At 36.6% G+C, this 21011-nt stretch overlaps 1 protein-coding gene across 3 annotated transcripts in view; it reads left to right on the top strand.

Annotated features, from left to right (window-relative positions):
• The window catches only part of Gtf2f2 (general transcription factor IIF subunit 2), a 149877-nt gene that overhangs the window by 120961 nt on the left and 7905 nt on the right, over positions 1 to 21011 (top strand). For all 3 annotated transcript variants that reach the window (XR_782787.3, XM_010637049.3, XM_010637048.3), the window contains exons 6-7: positions 1769 to 1868; positions 11936 to 12079. Coding sequence is in view for 2 of the 3 variants with exons in the window: in XM_010637049.3 (XP_010635351.1) it covers positions 1769 to 1868; positions 11936 to 12079 (244 nt within the window). In the remaining variant the exon portion in view is untranslated. The remainder of the gene's footprint in view (positions 1 to 1768; positions 1869 to 11935; positions 12080 to 21011) is intronic.

Here is a 21011-nt window from a genome sequence, read left to right as displayed (position 1 = left end):
TTTGGGTTTTTTTTTTTTTTTTTTGTACCGGGGATTGAACTTGGGACCTTGCACTTGTGAAGTAGGCAGCAGGACCACTGAGCTAAATCCCCAGCCCAAAATACTTCTAAAATCATCAAAATAGTAGCTTTAGAAAGCTGTGCTTTTTCCCCTTAAAACATTTTTAAAGTAAGGAGTAGGTGATTGTGTGTCATGTTATATTTAGTACCAAAAAAATCCTAAGAGCACTACTTGAAGATATACGTAGTGGTCAAGTATTATATCTGTAATTGCTATACATGTGGCACATATTTATTTTAGGACTTTTTCAAAAGTCAATATTTTGAGTTATATTTTTAATTCAAAGCCCTACAATAGTTCAGTACCAGTCCTGTCCAATACAAGTTACTGTGACAATGGAAATGTTTGGCAAGGTAGCCATTAGTCCCTAGACCAGTGGTGGCAAACCTATGGCACACTTGTTATTGTTTTTCTTTTAAGACAAAAGATGTAATGTATGAGTTGTTTTTTCTAAACTAAAACGTCAGTTTTCAGGTTCAGTTACCGTGTTGGCACTTTGCAATAAGTAAGTGGGCTTGGGGTTGCAGTTTGGCACTTGATCTTTCAAGAGGTTTGCCATCACTGCACTAGATCTTGAATGCTGGTTCGCTGTGTTTACCTTAATATCTTATCAAGTGAGTAGAACTTTTGAATTAATAACTTGATTAGTTTTAGACCATATAGTTTAAGGTAACTCATTTTTACCTACAGATTGTTTTTTAGAAATATAAAGATAATTAGCTTTTGGTTTGCCTATACAGTATAGGATTAGAAGTAAAGTTGTAGAGTTTGTATGTTTATCTTATGATGCTGATTTTTATGTTATAGTCATATATACATATCCAGTGTGAAGTATTTTTACCAGCTGGCTGAAGGTTCTTTTGCTCAATTTGGATAGAAATGACAAATAGGCAAGGTTCAGCTCTCTTCATGTTAGCAGCCCTGAGCTTTAAGCGTGTGGGGCTCTTTGTTCCTAGTGTTAGCAGTTCCTTTCACTGCTGTCTAAGCAGCCAGAGCCAGGAGTCTCTGGAACTCTTCCAAAAGAAGGAGCCACCAGCTACCAGCAGTTCTCCATAGCTCCATACCACTTTCTGGCTGCTATCTGCCCACTGTTTTGCCAGCCACAGCTACTAGCCTCCTAGTGTAACCAGCTCAGTCTATTCTACTTGATATGGAGATCGATATACAAAATAAAACCCCTAAAAGTGGCTGTATTGTGATTTATGTTGCAACATAAGGGAAAGCAGTACATAAGCTGATCTGATAAGGGTGAAAGGAAGGCTGCTTAAATAGAACTTTTTAGAAATATGGGCTCATACATGCATGTGTCTGCAGGGGAGTGGCTTTCAGTAAGGGAGGGTCTCTTCACTGACCCAAGTGGGGATATCTGACTGCAGAGGGTCAGAGTCATCTGGGACAGACCTGCAGCCTAACTTCAATGAAGCCAAAGCAAAAGTCTCTCAGGAGACATCTTGGTGTAGCTTCAGTGGGCATCAACACATTTAGGGCAGCCAAAGATGGAAGGACTACCAAAAGATGGAAGGAAAAACAAGTATTTGTTAAAGGGTATTGGGCCCTTCTCTTCTGTCTCCAGTGGTATGTTAAAACTAGTATAATACTTTGAGGTTTCCTTTTTATATATTAACTTGTTTATTAAGAATTATAGAAATAACCCTTCAAGTTTCACTCTGCTCAACAAATAAATGTGTTAATATCTTCTGTTTTTCAGGTTGCAAATAGAAGAATCTTCCAAACCTGTAAGGCTGTCACAACAACTGGACAAAGTTGTAACAACCAATTACAAACCTGTTGCTAACCATCAATACAATGTGAGTCTTCTGTATATCTCTTTTCAATGTTATATCTTTAATCCTTTCTGTATCATAGATTCATACTTTTTGAAAGGACCTTGTCAGTCATTGGTGCTTGACTACCTGATCTACTTTTAGTAAGGAATATTATGATTTGCCATGCATAGAAATGATGCTTGCCTTATGTTATAAACTATGTAGTAAGAAGGAACTACTGTTCAAACTACTCTTGGTACATTTTTACAAAGAAATGGAACACTTCAACTCACAATGTTTCTAATATTTTAAATTACAATATACTAAGTAGTTTTACTATTTTTATTTTTCTGTATCTTTAAACTGACCATAAAAATTTTTAATGTATTGACAAATTTGTACAATTATTATTTAAAAATTTTAAAGATCATGGAACGATAATTTTTTCATTGATAAGTATGATCATTTGCCTAGTTTCAGCTGCCACAGGCATTTTTTTATATAGTCTCTTACTCTTGTGCAAAGTGAGAACTACCTGTATGCATTTTTAGACCTTGTTATTGAAATATATTTTATGTATAAATACACATACATTGTCCCCATGTTAATGTGTTGCCTTAGTCACTTTCTTTTTGCTGGATACAGTATCCACACCTTAAAGGAGAAAAGGGCTTATGTTGGTTCACTGTTACAGCCCATGGTCAAAGGCTGAAACAGCTTGGCACAGAAGCCTAGTGGAGGAAACACTGCTCACATCCTGGTGGCCAGGAAGCAGAAAGGAGGAGCCAAGAAGGAAGACACCCTTCTAGGTCACACCCTCAGTGACCAGCCTCCACTCAGGCCCTGCCTCTTAACAGCAAGTCAGTTAGCTACAGCGCACCATATTCCAGTCCCTTTCCCGAGCTAATAAGTGCATTAGTGTGATTCTTGATGTAAACCATAGCATGCGCACTTATACATTATGTGCCAGTTATTGTTCTGAGTACTTCATAAGTAGTGCAATGTCATGCTCAAGATATAATGCCCACCATCATTTCCATTTTACACATCAGTCTCAGAGGTTAGCTTATGTGAAATGTTAACTCACATAGTCAGTAACTGATCCAGATACTCAACCAGGCAAGTCTGACTTAGAAGCCACACATTTAATGACTATGTTTGTTGCCACAGGGTACTAACAATGCTCAAAAGCCAAGAGTTTTAGGTTTTAAAATGCCTAAATGTAAGAATAAATGTAAAAGTTTCCTAAATATAAAATGAATCTTAAGTCAAGTAGCAATTAACAGTTGAAATCCTATGTCCTACTTTGTTGCTTAGGACTTATTTTGATACTGGGTTTAGCAAGAATTAAAACGTCATCTTTTAAAAAATCATTAAGACTTGCTTTAAGTATCCAGACTTATTAAATGACACAGAACAGTATCTGCCAAACCACCATGGTATGGTATTTTGTGTGAAAGATAGCAAGTACCCCCAGAACTAACTGGGGATTATGTGAAGATGAACATATCTGCCCCTTCTAAAGACATTCAAGTTTAAAAATTAAATACATATACATACATACTGTGTATATGTGTATATATGTACATATGTACATATGTATGTTTGGAGTGTTAGTAGCCATGACAGCACCTTGCAGTGATTGCCTACAATTTCTCTTCTCTCAGCTACAAATACCTGCTTTGTGTCTGAGATACAGACCCCTGGTGAACCAAACCAATAAAACCTGTCTTCAAGGAGCTACCACTTCTCTCAGTTCTCTGTTAATGCCTTTTAGAACTCTAGATGGGTACAACATACATTTCCTTTGAAGTAGTGAGTAGTGATTTTCTCTCCTAGCTTCTATCAACATGAAGTCCACATGTCTTATATGTAGGATGTTTTTACGTTGTTCTTTTTTACTATTAAAAACAGTAGTTCACAATGCATCTGTTCATGAACGATTCAGTTCTTAAGTGTTCAACAAAATTTTGCTTCTGTTCAAACTCTACATCAGGTGACAGACACAACCACAGCCATCTTCTCCACACAAACATAAATGTGGCCATCTCCCCCAAAATCATAAAACAAAATTCGTGAGCCAGGATACCACGGTGTAATCAAATGCATTGTATTCTGAACTTGTTAGGATATAAAGCTACAACATCCATTTTAGAGACTTAACGTTAAATGACATTTCAGTTTAAGGAATGTACTTTTGTTAAGAATATCAGAAATGAGCCATAACAGGAATGAGTCATGTAATACATCTTTGATTAAAATTTTGTTTACATAAAACAAAGATTGACTACCATCTATCATATTGCACTTGAATGTTTAGTGGTTGTTCTCTGTGAGAGTGTATCAGAATTGGTGGCTTTAAAAAATATTTAGTACGGGGCCAGGGATTTAGCACAGTGGTTCCACCACCTGCCTCACAAGCGCAAGTCCCGAGTTCAATCCCTGGTACCAAAAAAAAACCCCATAAAAAATATTTAGTATTACAGTGTAACAACAACTGTAAAATCTATGTAAAGCTTTTGTTATTTATCAGAAGGGAACCTTGATTTTTTTCAGTATTGAGAGACCTCATTATAGTTCAGTGAGAATGATTTGAGGTTATATAATCAAGACTTGATAAAATTTTTTAAACTCACCATAATGTTGAAATGTTTTCAAAGTTTTATAAGCTAGAGCTGCATAAACATGAAGCTCAAGATTTTATTTTAATAATTGAGGTTCTTCAAATGAAATTTTTAGATAAAAATATGGGGAAATGTATACAAAAATTAAAGAGGAAAGGATTGCATGTGTACTTGTAAAACTACATTCCTACCTGGGGGCAGGGTTGGGGATTGAACCCAGTGTCTCACACATGCTCGCACTCCACCAGTAAGCCATACTCCCAGTCCTACCCATACGTTTAATGAACAAGAAACCACCTTTCATTTACCTCCTCAAATTTTTTCACCCATGTATAGCACATAGACAGATTTTCATATATAAACAAAATATCCTCATATTTAAACTCCCTAAAATCTTACTTTATACTTGAAGCTATTCTAACCACTGAATTCAAATTTATCCCTAAACATAGTTCACAAACCTGGATATACTACCTACCGCATTGGCAATAAGAAATTATATAATCAGCATTATCTTTTAGAATATCCCTTCCTTGAGAGCCCCACCTTGAAAACTCTCCTCCTACTAGACTAAAGCCTATTAGTTTTTTCCCTAAGTGGCATTTCCGCTGCCTTCATTAAGTTTCTCATGGAAGTCAACATTTTCCAGGGTAAGTTTTGTGAAAAACTAGTTTGTCAGACTCTCCTTTAAGAGAAAAAGTTGTTGTATTAAAAGGGATTCTAAGTTTAAAAAAACTTAAAGATTCTGATAATGTCACTCCCTCTCCAAAATTGGCACCTGTATTTTACTATATTAAAAATTGAGAGTCTTTAGGGTTAGGAATGTAGCTCAGTGGTAGAGCTTTTGCCTAGCATGTGCAAAACCTGGGCTCAATCCCCAGCACCATTTAAAAGAAGAAAAAGACCCTTTGGAGCTGGGGATTTAGCTCAGTGGTTCCGCCACCTGTCTCACAAGCGCAGAGTCCCAAGTTTGATCCCTGGTACCAAAAAATTTATTTTGCAAGCATGTAAACATCAAATTCCTCTTCTCATCCTCTGAAGTAGTGAAAACAAACTTAAGGAAGTAATTGGACCCCCAAAGTAAGAAGTCTCAGTGGACAAAAAGGAAAACATTGGAACTTATATTTATCTATCTTGTTTTTCACTTAATAAAGAAAAGAAATTTAGCCAGGTGTGGTGGCGCACGCCTGTAATCCCAGCACTCGGGAGGCTGAGGCAGGAGGATCACTGTGAGTTCGAGACCAGCCTGGGCTACATAGTGAAATCCAGATCAGTCTCAACTACATAGTGAGACTTTGTCTCAAAAAACAAACAAAAAAAAGAAAACAAAAGCAGAAAAGAAATGTAAGAGCTTTTTTTTTGTTTTGTACTGGGGGATCAAACTTGGGTCCTTGAGCTTGCAAGGCAGGCGGCAGAACCAGTGAGCTAAAGAAATTTAAAAATATTTACTCTGTAGATTGACCTTGCACTCTTATGTGATCCCTCTGTTATTTGTTTTTAAGGAAAAGAATGAAAGTATACAACATGAAGGAGTTGATCATGGCCCTCTCATTTTACTTGTTTTCAGAGTTAGATGTTTTTGCTAAATTTAGAGATTTATATAGTACCTCTTACTAATTAAACTCAGTGTCAACAAATGAGTAAATGACTTTAAAAGATTCCCACAAACTGTAGATTATAGATAATACCAATAAAGCAAATACATTTAAACAAAGTAGAAAAGTTGGCACTTCTGTTGCTTCTAAGTAGTCTCTTTATGAGAAATGGAGACAGTGATAAAGGAATCATATCTAACAAGAACTTGGCTCTTCCAAAACAAAATTTATTAGTATCATTTTAAATATGGCTTGTCATTCCTTCTGACAATTTGATGACGATTCGGTTGTGTCTGTCTTGGAAACGGAAACAACTAAATATTTCAGGTAGAAAGAGATTTAGTTCAAGGAATTGATTACAAATGGTTTATGAGTACAAGATGAAAGGGCTGGAGTTGCAAAAGGAAAGAGGTTGAAATCAGAAAGTTACTTCAGCAGGACATGCCCCTGCCAATACAAGAATGTCTCTTCCTCCTACTTTATTCTCCCGCTGCCAGAACACCCTCTGGAAACCATCAGGAACTTGGAAATGTAACCTAAAGGCTGCTGCTGCCACAACCACACTGGCATGTGAGCCTTTACCCTTGTTGATGTTGCACCTTTACATTAGCAGTTGCTAGTTTGCAGCTTTTACAGTTTACATTACTTTTACAAACTAAGCAATGAGAACATGAAGACAGATTGCTGTATTTGAAGAGCAAACAAAAGTGTTTTGTAATTTTGAAAAATTAAAGCTTCCTTTTAAAATAATGTATTTTATTTCATCTAAGTTTTTATTTTGTATACACTTTGTAATATACATACAAAGCACATTTTTATGATTCACAAAGACAGGTATAAAATTCAAATTTTATGCTGTAAAGGTGTTAATACAAAAAGTATAGTAGCTAATGTGTAAGATTCCTTCCAGCCCCCTCATCTCTGAATTACAATCCAGGAGTGTGTTCTGATTGACTTTGTGTTCATCGTTACGTGACTTCGTAAATTTCACAGCATTCTTACATGTGTTCTGTGGTCTGGTAACACCTTTCCCATAAGGAATCGTATTCTCTGTTGTCTAGATAGTGGTTCTCAGTGAGAACTGTATATCCACTCCGGACACTTTATAGAAGGAAAATACTTTGGGATTTGATCTCATGTGGAAGAGGCCAGCTGTCTTAAGGTTTTTTAAGACTCCTGGGTGATTCTAGTGTAGAGCCAGAGAGACAGAAACTTTTTACAGTTCTGTCTGCTATTCCCTCTGAGGAAAGGATGGGGTTCAATAATGAATAATTGATATCTTGTCCTTATTATCATCCTTACCCCCTGCTTCTGAATTTGAAACACTGTTTTTTCTAGCTGTTAGTCAGGAAATGACAGCAAACTAGAAAATTTAAATGAAAAAAGAATGTTTGAAGTAATTGTTACATTACACCTTGAGGTAAACCCCCAATAACTTAAAAGAAAATTTGTTTTTATGCTTACTGTTTCCTTCAGCGTGGCAGCCAACTGTTAGTCTCCAGAACTGAGGTTGTTGAATTTTGAGGATATCTCTGTGTGTGTGTGTGTGTGTGTGTGTGTGTAATTTTCTCATTAAAGTATATGCCAACAGGACTACGTCATAAAGACTTTACAGCAACATTTGCCAATCCTTGTGCAGTATAGGAATACTACACGCCTTGTCAGTATGGATTTGCACATCAAGGACTGACCGACTCTGCAGAATTAATTTCCTCTCAAGAGACGATGACACATGAGGCAGAAATAGAAGCACGGGTAGAGGGGAGGGGAAGTAATCTTCCATAAGGATTTAAAATGCAAACCCGTGAGAGCCAAGGCTGTCATATTCACTTCAGGAGTTAAAAGCCTTCGCAAAGACTGCCTTGACAAAGCAATCAACGTATTTCTGCAAACAACAGTCTAGAAATTTACAGAAATCTGAATTTTAATATTTTAATTGGTAGTGGGTGACATTTATAATTTTAGTCAGTGATTAAGGTTTCAGTAATGACAGTTGAACATCTCTATATTACATCCACAGTAGATTTTCAACATTTAATTGCATTTTAGTCATGAATAATTTGTTTTCTATTGTGAAAGTAAGATTAACTATTTATGATAGATTTTTTAAATTGTAAAGATTTATAACTGGAATCTTAGTTTAATATACTTTCTGAATTAGCATTTATTTCAATGATGCTGGAAGCAGAAGATTAGTGATTAAAATTCAGATAACATAAAAACTATTTCTAGATGGATGTGGTGGTACACACCTGAGGCCGAGGCAGCACATCCCAAATTCAAGCCCACACTGAGCCATTTGGTGAGACCCTCTCTGAAAATTTAAAAAGGACTGGTAATTTTGCTCAATACAAAGCCCCTGGGTTCAATATCTAGCACTGAAGGAGGAGGAAAAAGTTTTTTATTCCAGTAACTATTGTAGTAACATTTTGTATTGCCTGCTAAAAAGTTAGATACCCTCTTTCCAAAAGAATTAAAAGAATCATACCACAGTGATGTATGTGCACCCATGTTTACAGCAGCATAGTTTGTAATAGCTAAAACTTGGAAACAGCCCAGTTGCACATCGTCTGGAGACTGGATAAAGATGATATGGTTTTTCTATAAAATAGAGTACTACTCGGCCATAAAGAATGAGAAACTAGAGACATTTATAGCTAAATGAATGCACATTGAGGCTATACTCTTAAATGAAATAAATAGGACACACTTGAGCAAATACCAAATAGTTTCTCTGGTGTGAAAAACTAAAAGTGTAAATAAGGTTCATATGGTGTAACTGATAATGTAAAATAGTAAGAAAAGCTCTAAAGGAGAAGGGGAAGTGGAAATGGTAGGGGAAAGGAAATAAGGGAAAAGAAAAAAATATGAAACAAGGAAAACATGGAAACAAAGTCTTTGTAAATAGGGGAGGGTGCAGCGGATGATGGGAGGGCAGGGGTGTGAGGAAAAATAAGAACCAAGATACATCATGTAAAGGTACAGGATTCTTTTTTCTCTCTCATTGAGTTTATTGGTACATTTTAGGTGTACAGTACAGTTACATTCATTACTGGGATCCTGTACCTTTACATGACAGGTCTTGGTTCTCATTTTTCCCCTTGACCCTGCCCTCCCTTCACCCCCTCCTTCCTTCCCTATTTACATATACTTTATTTCCATTTTTTCATTAAGATACAAGATTCTAATAATGAATGTAACTATTGTTTATCCTAAATGTACCAATAAATTTAATGGAAAAAAAAAGTTAGATACCTAAGTGCTTTCAGTATCCTTTCCTTACAGTGCCTGTGCATCAGTGAAAAAAAATGCCCAAAGAGAAAATAGTTCAAAAGAAGTAACATCTCTAGACTACAGTCTTTTGATAGACTAGTTCATATCATTTGTAGTTTGTATAGTCAATCTTATTTGTAGTGCCAAATTGTGAGACTGCTGAGATTACCATTTCTGTACTGTTTGGTATAAAAAGGAAAAGTTACTTTAGTGACTTGATTTTTGCCCTTATAACCATGAAAATAATTTAATTTCCTTTTTGTAGTTACACATACCTTGGAACTACTTACCTGATACCACAGAAGATAGTTTGGGTTATGAGCCTTTATTGAAAAAGATTTAACACGTTTTGTTTTTGAAGTCTTTTCTAATTGTATCTAATTCTACAGGCTCTAAAGATAATAAATAGATGCTCTGTTGTTGTTGCTATTTTTAAATAAATGTAGGATTAAATTTCCAGTACTGAATTTTTTCTCTAATGTGGAATAATATTTTCATACCTGTCATTGCTATTATTTTTTTAATCTAAGTAGAATTTGGCAGTTGAGTCATAACTTACTCTGACTTTTAATTTTATGCCTAGTATTAATTTTGAAGTTTCTTTCTAATTTATTAAGATTAAATTTTTACCTTTAATTCAGACCCTCTTTCTTGGCTCTGAGTTTGGCACTTGGTAACACTTAAAGTTGCCCTCACAAGTGTCAGCTAGAATGTGCCCTGCCAAAGATGGGCTACTTACTTTACCAGCATGTTTATTTGAAAACATTTTTTTCTATTGTCTTTCTAGCTTCTCCAATCATTTTATTCAAGGAAAAAGCTTACTATGGGTAGAAACCATCACTCCTTCCATTTTCTAAATTTAACTTTTTCTATCACAGTAAATTAAAGCTGGAAAGGGAGGGCAGACAGAGTATCTTGCAGCTCTAGCTTCATGCAAAGAACACAAAAGCCTAGCCCTGGTCTTCTGCTGAATACCCGCTTTCTTTGCATTGGAGATCAGTTGCCTTTAGCAATAAATCAAATCTCACATTGCACTCAACCCTTATCATAGGAACTTTAGGTTTTCCCCTCCTCTGATTGTGTCTTGCTCTATTTTCTAGATCTTAAGTTAAGATCCTCTTTCTCATAGTCCACCAAAGTAGATTATAATATCTTCACCTCCGCACCTGTTTTTTTTTCCTACTTTTTACCCAGTTCCTTTTATTGGGTGTTGCCGTGCAATCCAAAACATAAACCTGTTGAAAGTACAGTATAAAAATTAACAGGGAAAAATTATATGCTGTAATCACTGGTTAGCAAAGAACAGCTTAACTGAATTATTCCACAATATTCCACCCCCCACTAGAGATCAAACTCAGGACCTTGCACTTACCAGGTAGGTGCGGCACCGCTGAGCTACATACCTGGCCCCACTATTCCGCTTTTTAATCCACAGACTAATACTTTATACTGGACTTTCATGCTTTCTTTCTTCTTGGTATGAACATTCTCTTCTGTCCTTATTTGGGGTTTTCTGAGAGGGTACCAGGGATTGAACTCAGGACCTTATGCTTACAAGGCAGATACGATGCCACTGAGCTAAACCCCTGGCCCCTCTTCTGTCCTTTTGACCCTAGAGGAAAGCATATATTCTTCCAAATCCTCTTGTTCTCTTTTATGCTATTCTCACCTAGAAAATCTTGAAGGTAGCTGGATTTTATTCCTCCCAAACAATGTATGTCATGTATTTTCATTGTTTCAGCATCATGAACTTGTCCTAGTTAATTCTGTAGTCTACTGATACTTCATTTAAAATGTTCAAGGCCCTCTATACACATTTTTAATACATGAACCCTAAGAAAGAGATATTTTTTAAAAGAGAAGACTCTTATTTGCCCATATCCTAGTGCAGAGCCTAGGACATAGTCCATGCTTAATCTGCTGAAGAGATAACATGGATTTTGAGTTTTACTCCCAAGGTGTACATATCAAAAGCTAGTGATGATTAAGTTAGTTCCTCCTTGTCTGGCTCCTAAACTTAATTAATTGAAAGACAGTATTGGCAAACTTAACCTTTGTCCTCTAATTTGAATTCTCTAATTATAAGTAAAATCTATTTTCAGCACAGGGTCAAGGTGAGAAAAGGCTTCCTGGCTCTACCTATATGTCCTTTGTTTATTACCAGTGCTTCCCAAACTTCTCAATCCCTGAGAACCTGTTCTATGTTCTGCCTACCCTTAAGAACTCCACACTTGAAATATGTTACCTACCAAACTACATCTAGTGTTTAAACTATTTTACTATATCTTGGTTAATCAAAAACGAAGGAATTGCAAGTTAGAGTTTCTGTTCAGCATAGGGAACTAGAAAGAAAGCCTGCTTGGGGGCTAACGCATGTCGCAGGAATCTACATGAAATACTGAAAATAGTTTACAGTGGCATCTTTACTATTATAGAGTCTTAAAGGTATATGGAGTTGTGGGAGCAACAAGGACCTCAGGTTCTAGAACACCTGTTTAGGCTGCCCCTCAAAACAGCAAATCTGATAGTTCATGGTTGACTGTCAAAGATGCCTTTGTTTCCAAGCATGTTAGGTTGATGCCTTTCTTTTGTTTTGTTTTGGTTTTTTTTCGTATAGATTGAATATGAAAGGAAGAAGAAAGAAGATGGAAAGAGAGCTCGAGCAGACAAACAACATGTCCTAGACATGCTCTTTTCAGCCTTTGAAAAACACCAATATTATAATCTAAAAGATTTGGTGGATATCACAAAACAACCTGTGGTATGTATATGTTCTATTTGATCTTTTAAATATCTCCTGCTTCATTAACATGTCATTACTGCAGAGAAATGTGTCCTTGTATGATTAAATTTATAGTCATTTATACTAATGATAATTTATGTTGACACTCAGAAACGTCTTAGTGCAGCTATTTTTTTTGTAACATGAGCTTTACTATTTTAGATTTCAAATACATTTAATATCAATAATTCCATATGAAGAGAAGAAATTATCCTTTTTATTCTTGATAAATCTGAAGGCTTTGTTATCAAAATTTCCCTTTTTGTTAGAATATTAATTTAAATTCCAAAGAATATAAGTAATTTTTTTAATAGAAAAGAAAGTACTCATGCTGCAATATTATCAGCTCATCTTAATGACTTCACTCCCTTTGGCATCAAAGCCTTAGAAACTGCATTCCAAGCTAGATTTAAAAAAAATGAAAAAGAATAATTCATTAGCTAAGCAGTGTTTCTTCTGGTTTTAATGAAGTTTATCTGTGCCTTTTATATATAAATATACATGAATAGGCTATTCCAGAAACTTTGAAAGCAGACAAAACATTCTTAGGGAATAAAACATGCACAAAGTTAGATACAGAAAAATAGGTCCTTGTAGAGGTACATTTCGATAATACTAGGGAAAGCAATTTCTTTGCGACTTACTCATTTAGCATCAAAGAAAAGGATTATTATTAGAATGCTTCTGTTTTGATTCTTCAGATAATTTTTATATGGCAGTATTTAATGAATCTCAGAATAGAGCTTCTTGACTCATGATTGAGGGTGGACTGGATTCATGGGAGCCATTAATTTCCTGAATATATACAAAAATGTTTGGGTTTTTCTGGGGAGCAAACCTATAGTATGTATAAGCTTCTCGTAAAGTACCACTGATCTGAAAACTGCTTTATAATAGTTTTGTTGTTTTGAAACTACCTTAACAAGAAGATTTTGTTTTATTTGTTTTTTTTTGAGACTGGATCTCACCATGTAATTCAGGCTGGGCTGGAACTCACTGTGTAGCCCAGGTTGGCCTCGAACTTGCAGCAATCCTCCTGCCTTAGTCCTCCAATGTGCTGTGATTACAGGTGTGCACCACCATACCCAGCCCACAATCAGATTCTTTTTTTTTTTTTGTCATTGAGTTGATTGGTACATTTTAGGTATGCAGTACAGTAACATTCATCATTGGCATCTTAATCAGATTCTTAAAGACTATGTTGTATGTTATTCCTATCCCTAAATGTATATATACTTTATAACATAAACTTATTAGAAATTTAGTAAATATTTAGTGAATTTATCAAAAAGAAAAAAAAAGGCAAATCTTCATTCCCAAGGGACCATCATATTTACATTGATGGATTCTGACAGGCAAAGTAGCCAGTGCCAGGAAAGCACTATACAGAACATGAGGAAATAGGCCAGAGCTCAAGGGAGCCTCACCTACAAAGTTGGGAAGGAGTGGACAGCAGTCTGCTGTTCCCCTCATTGGGGAAGTCATCTCCACTCTTGAAATTGAAAGAGTAGACCAGACAATCTTTGTGATCCCTTCCAGCTCTAAATCTGTGATTCTCTACCTCTCTTATTTCATCTCCTCTCTGCTCCCTTCTCACATTTGAAATGAGTTGGCAAAGCCCATTGACCAAAGAAGAAAATTGCCAAAGCCCACTTCTTTTCTGTGTAGATAAATAACCTTTTTAAAAGGTTCATAGATCAAAAGTGAGTGTTTTCTAATGGTCATCAGTAGACCACTACTAATTTAATTTTACTCTGAGCAATGCCACAAGCATTTAAGGAATCTAGTCTCTCATGAAGACCGGTGATCCAGGAAAGATAAGGCACTGGATTTGGAGTAATAAAATCTCATTTCCAGTTCCAGTCCTGCCATTTAGCCAAGTAGTCCTGGACTAGGACCTTAAATATATTTAGTACATTATTTGTATATTTAATTTACTTGACATATAATATAAAATTTGCCAATGTTTATAATATTAGACTTACAAAATAATACCTAGTTTACGAAATTCTTGTGATAATGAAGTGATTGTGAAAGATGCTTTGTCAACTGCAAATATTTTACTAATATTACTACTATTAAGTAAATTTAAGCCTGTGTAAAAGAATAGAATTTTACTTAGTCAGTTTTTTAGTGTGTGCATTTATTGACCCTCTCATCTGCTAATCTTCCATTTTTTTTTTCCTTTAAAGTCTTGTAGGTAAGTATCTTAGTTCATTTTCTGTGCTATTGGTGAGTAAGACAGGTTAATTTATGAAAAGCAGAAGTATGTTTATAGTTCTCGAGGCTAGGAAGTCCAAGAGCATGCTGCTGGTGATACCTGCTCAGCATTTGGTGAGTGGCTTCCTTTTGGATCATGGCATGGTGGAGAATTTCACATGGCGAGGCAGCCTTTCATTTTCTGGTGGCTCCTGATCTACTTTTTTCTTTTTTTTTTTTTGTATTGGGGTTTGAACTCAGGACCTTATACTTGCCAGGCATGCACTGTGCCACTGAGTTAAGTCCCCAGCCCTCCTGACCCACTTTTGACAACAAGTTTCCAACTGTGAGACCTGTCACCACAACACGTCCTCTTTGTTATTAGCAGTACTAATGCTGTCTACTTTCTGATCTTATGTCATTTTTTTACTTATTCTGAGTGAATCTGAAGTATTGTCTTGTTTTTCCATTTTTTCCTCTTTTTTATTCATTAAGTTTATTGGTACATTTTAGGTATACGATATGATGACATTCATTAGGAATTTGTACATTTATGTGATATATCTTGGTTCTTATTTTTTTCCTCATTCTCCTTCCCTCATTTCAACCCCTCCATCCCTCCCTATTTACAAAGACTTTGTTTCTCTTTTTTTCCTTTTCTTGTATTTGTTCCTTTCCCTTCTTTCCTTTCCGTACCCCTCCCACTTTCCCTTTGGATCTTATCTTTTTTTTTTTTTTTGGTACCGGGGATTGAACTCAGGTCCTTATACTTGCAAGTCAGGCACCGGAACCACTGTGCTAAATCCCCAGCCTGTGGATCAGGCCCATGGATCTCATCTTATTAGAAAGCATCTGCACAGCAAGAGAAACCACCAACAGAGTGAAGAGACAACCCACAATGTGGGGAAAAATTTTTTTCCTCTTCTATATTAGTTTTTCTTCCTTAAAAAAATTCTACAAGCAAACTTCCTTATTGAAGAGAGGAGCTACCCTTAGGGCCAGTTCTTCTCTCTCATTTGCCAGTGTGTGACTTCAACAGGCAACCAGAAACAGTGAAAGTTTCTTATCAGGGGCAATAAGCTGATTTGCAACGACGAAGCTTTGGTAACTGGTGTGAGGTCAGGAAAACAGTTTCTTTATAAAGAGATATTTTTGTATGATTTAATTTTTGGCTCTGCCCCCCCCCACCGAAAGCTTAGAGGACTAGAAATTTAGCTCAGTGGCACTGTGCCTGCCTGACGAGAATAAGGTCCTGAGTTTGATTCCCAGCACCAAAAATAAATAAATAAATGAAATGAAATGAAAAACTAGAGGAAGCCTATTATTTCCCTCTGGCACTTGCTGCTCTTTAGCTTTGAATATGTTATATCTAGTCTTTCTTCATACTTTGTTATATCTATGAAATAGATACATGTAGCATTTCTTTTAAAAATATAAACCAGCTGAGCATAGAGACACGTCTACAATCCCAGTACTCTTGAGAGAGGAATCACCAATTCAAGCCCAGTTTAGGTAATTTTAACAGCTTTGTGAGACCCTGTCTCAAAATAAAAAAGGATGTTGCTCAGTGCAAAAAGCCCTGTGTTCAGTCCCTCTGCCTCAAAAGAAAGAAAAACACAATTAAAAACTTTATGTAATTGTACCCATAGAAATACCAAACCACCAAGAGCCCTAACACTGTTTTCTAAGCGTGTCACAGAAATTCAGCTCTGATTATAAATGAGCCTCATCATTACCCCCCCAATTTTAAATCAAGATTCAAGGAAGTTTATCTCTATTGATGACCCCTTCTAAATCCGGTTCCCAATCATATCAATTCAGAGAACCACCTTTTAATTCAGAATATATAATTGAACAAATGTCGTGCTTTTAGTAAAGTAAGTTCAAGTCAACATGAGGAAGTAGGTGCAGTGTGGTACTCAGACTTTAATCCCCCCAGCTTTAGGTACTACCAAATAATTGCTAATTTTCAAGGCAAGCTTTCAATAAACAAAGCAGTTACACTGCTGTATCAGAGCAATCAGATAATACTCATCTAACCTTCAGAGTTTATTTCCAGAAAGGCTTAACTAAGGATTTTTTTTATACTGGGAGCCGAACTCGGGTCCTTGAACCTGCCAGGCAGCACTGTGCCACTGAGCTATATCCCAGGCCCAAGTAAGGATTTCAGTAAAAGTAATTTCAGCAAAATTTTGGAATGAAGATATAAGAACCAATGCTTTTTCAAAGGATTAAATGGCTGGAGAATTTGAGACACTGTACTTTTCTCCTACTGAAAATAAAAATTTACTGGTTTCTCCTGTTTTGGATCAGTGAATTGGTTCAGATTTTTTCACCTGCGAGGAGCAGGAAATCAGATCAAACTAGCTTAAATGAAAATAAAATTTATTGGCATGTGACTTGGAAAGTTCGGGAATGCATCTTTTTAGAGTTGGCTAGATCTAGCTACCAATATTTTCTAATTAGAACTGTCCCTTCCCACCTCTCCACATCTACCTGGCCAGTCAAAGCCCAGTGCTTCCCACCCTGTGCCATGCTGCCTGACACAGTTTGTGCCTAATCAATGTTTTTTTGTTTTTGTTTTGTTGGTTTGCTGGGGATCAGACTCAGGGCCTTGTGCGCACAAGAGACGAACTCTACTACTGAGCCACATCCCCAGCCCCTGTGCCTAATCAGTGTTAATCATTTTTCTTGCTATCAGAGTAAATGTGTTTGAAACAGAACTCTTCATTTCTACATCTCATCAAAGCCTCCCTGACTTCCCTTTTTCAGTACCTGACATTATTGTTCCCCAAGTCAGTAAAGCCAGACACCAGTTTCGTGTTTCTTCTTTAGGGAATAAGGGAAAAGAAAAAAATATGAGAAAATGGAAATAAAGTGTTTGCAAATGGAGAGGGGAGGAACAGGTAAAGGAAGGGCAGGGACAGGGGGAAAAAATGAGAACCAAGACCTGTCATGTAAAGGTACAAGATCCCAGTAATGAATGTAACTGTACTGTACACCTAGATTGTACCAATAAACTCAATAAAAAGAAAAAAAATACATATATAATTATGATGTATAGAATCTCATTCAAGATCTTAAATGGTAAAGATCTTATAGACTGACAAGTTCAATTTTCTGATTTATAGATTCAGAAACAAAGTTGGCTACTTAGTGGCTTCTGCCTAATTGTCTTGATGTCAGTCTAAGAGTATCTTTTATTACTTGCCTGGTCATATTCAGACAAACAAGGCAAGTACTTTTCTTTAAAATAAGAATGCTGTGTGTGTGTGTGTGTGTGTGTGTGTGTGTGCGCGCGCGCGCGTGCACGCACGCACCCACACACACATATACCAGACAAGTATTCTGTAACCCAGCCCTAGAAATGCCTTTTTGTCTTTTTTGTTTGTTTTCTTGAGACAGGGACTTGCCATGTACTCCTCCTATCTCAGCCTCCTAAATGCTGAAATTATAGCTGTGCACCACCATGCCCGAAAGGATTGCCTTTTTTAATAGGGAGAAGGAAAAGTGAATTTTCTCTCAAGTCTCTGCATTGATTTTTGCTTTTTAAATTAAGAATTGGGCTAGGGTCTTAACTCAGTGGTGCCGCGCCTGCCTCACAAATGTAAGGTCCTGAGTTTGATCCCAGTACCCCCCCCAAAAAAAATTACTAAGAACATTCATCATGAATGTAACTCAGGTATATAGAAAATAGAATTTAAGCCAGGAATATAGCTCAGTGGCCCCGTGCCTGCCTGGCAAGCAGAGAGTCCTGAGTTTGATCCCCAGTACCAAGAAAGAAGGTGGGCGGGGGAGGGGAGAGGGAGAGGAAAGAAGGAAAATAGAATTTAAGATTTTTTGTTGCTGTTTTGGTTTGGTTTGGGTTTTTTATTGAGGAGGGAACAGTGCTAGGGATCAAACCCAGAGGTGTTCTACCACCTAGCTATGTTCCTTTTTATTTTTTCATTTTGAGATAGGGATCACTAAGTTGCCTACCTTGGCCTTAAGTGTGTGTAACCTTTCTGCCTCAGCGTCCCAAGTAGCTGAGATCACAGATGTGTGCCACTGTGCCTGGCTTAGAATTGATGCTTCATCTTTCCTCATTTAGTTCCTAATCCAGAAGTAAAGGTACATATTTTTAGTGCTGAGCAGCTCACTCCTAAATTTACTTCTTAATAAATGCTGTTTTAGCTGGGCATGATGGCACACACCTGTAATCTCAGCACTCAGGAGGCTGAGGCAAGAGGATTTCCCTAAGTTCGAGGCCAACCTGGGCTACATAGTGAGTTTAAGTTCAGCCTGAACTGCATAGGGAGACCGGCTCAAGCAAACAGACAAATGCTATGGTTATTATAATGGTTTGTTTTGAAAACTTTCACTTAGTTGCTTTTTTCTTTTTAAAAAGGCCATGTATCATTTTTTTCTTTTCACATATTCCCTTTGTTTTCTCTCAATTTTTCCTGAAAGTGGAAATTCTTATTTTGAATACTACTAAACTATAAAGAACCAATTTCGAAACAGAGCATATTAATTAATGACAGCCCTTTTTGAGATGTCTGTTTTAAAAACTAATTATTTGCTAACTTATGAAGTCCTAATTTAAAGTTTTAGCATATGAAATGTCATATTAAAATAAATTATTAACTGCATTGAATATAAGTGGGTGAAATTTTAAAACATTTATGAAATTTTAATACCTTTTCAATAGAATATTTTAATATTCTACTAGTAGGCCTATTCCAAACTTATCATGGATTGTAATACTTTTTTAACTTACATATTTTTTCTTTTTTTACCTCATTTCTGAATAAGGTAAAAACTTGAAGCAAATATGAATTAGCTTATGATTTTACATAAGATATTACGTAAAGAACAGTATGTGAGATGGGTATCCATAAAACAAAACTGCTTTCATTTAGATACAAAATCTAACGTTGCATTTTCAATTAAATGACAGGTCACAAAATTTGTATTTAATATAAAATATTAAATCTCCTTCCCCATCTTTCCATTCCCATTCAGTTTTAAAAAGAGGAAAAGTAAAAATTTAGGCTTACTCACGGCCTTCTTCTGGTTTCTTTAGTCTCTGAACAAACTAGAATGACGTATTTTCAGTATTGCCATCCAAATGGAGCTAATTTCCCTGGGGAAAGAAATAATTTTCTTTGTGTTTGTCTCTGCACTCAAGAAAATCCTACTCTGTGGGTTTTTGATAAGTGTTCAAAGTCTCCCCTGACTTGAGCTGGATTCAGATGTCCGAGGATGATCCTGTGGCAAAGGGCCTGGCAGTGCCAGTCGTCCCTTCTTTCTAGAATGTCTCAATATGGATATTTTGATTATGGGTTCATACACAGAGCCAGATACTCTTTAGTGGAGATGTTTCTTTATGTAATTTGAAAATAAAAATAATGTCATCTTAAAGTGTACATTGTGCAGCCGTAACCACAATTTTATAACATTTTCATTGCCCTGAAAAGAAACTCTATAACCCATTAGCAGTGGCCCTACCTCTACCTCCAGGTCTGGACAACAACTAATCTACTTCATCTCTATACGTTTTCCTATTCCAGATATTTCCTAGAAATGGAATCATGCCACATGTGCCCTCTTGTGACTCCTTCTTTCTTTTAGGCATAATTTTTTCATGCTTCATCCATGTAGCATGCATTAGTACTTCATTCCTTTTGTGTGTGTGTGTGTGTGTGTGTGTGGTACTGGGTATCGAACTCAGGGCCTTGCACTTGTGAGGAAGGTGGCTGAACCACTGAGCCAAATCCCTGGTCCCTTCATTCCTTTTTATTGCCAGATGTACACCCATCGTGTGGATATACCAGGGTTTGTTTGTCCATTCATCTGTTAATGGGCCTTTGGATTGTTTTCACTTTGGGTATTATGAATAATAAAGCTACTATGAAAAAGCATATGTAAGTTTTCATATAAATGTACACTTAGTACTTTTGGGAGTGGAATTTCTGGTTGACATAGTTTAAAAGCATGTCTTAAAGCAGAGATAGAAGTTTGGGCCCAAAGGAAGTAAACTTTGTTTATCTGAAATAGTCAAACATACGAATCACTTGCCAGTGCCACACAGGTGAGGTGTTGCTGGTGAGATAGTTTTCCAGTACATAAATATTAATGTAATCATTAATTGGTTTTTCAAACTTTGGATTAAGTGTAAAGTGGGGTAGAACAAGGTTTATCCCTTGACCATTTCATTACCCATCCCTCTGCTGCATGATTTTCAAACAGAAGGAAATAGCCAGTGGGATGCTCAGAGGAAGATGGGGAGCAAGGTCTAGTGGGAAGAGGGAGTGAAATTAGAAGAAAAGGAGGGAACCGCGGACATGGACCATGTTCCAGAGAAGTCCCCAGTGTCACCTTCCCTCACCTATTCACATTTTTTTCTCTCTGAAGTAGTGAAAATATCTGTTGTCTTTGTTAATGGTCTTTCCTTTTCTTTTCTTTTTTGCTACCAGGAATCAAACTCAGGGCCTTACACCTTTGCCAGGCAGTGCTGTGCTGCTGAGTGACATCCCCAACTCAGTGTATTCTTTTTTGTACTGGGACCTTGCAAGGCAGGTGTGGTGCCACTGATCTAAATCCACGCCCCCTCACAGTGTTTTATTGTTTGTTTGTTTGTTGTTGGCTTTTTTTGTTTGGTTTGGTTTTGTGGAACCGGGAATTGAACTCAGGACCTTGCACTTGCCAGGCAGGCACTGGTGCCACTGAG

This window comes from Fukomys damarensis, unplaced genomic scaffold (genome assembly GCF_012274545.1).
Source record: "Fukomys damarensis isolate Sample0158 unplaced genomic scaffold, DMR_v1.0_HiC HiC_scaffold_38, whole genome shotgun sequence".
Lineage (NCBI taxonomy): Eukaryota > Metazoa > Chordata > Mammalia > Rodentia > Bathyergidae > Fukomys > Fukomys damarensis.
Note: the sequence above shows the minus strand (reverse complement) of the source record. Positions and strands in the feature narration are given on the sequence as shown.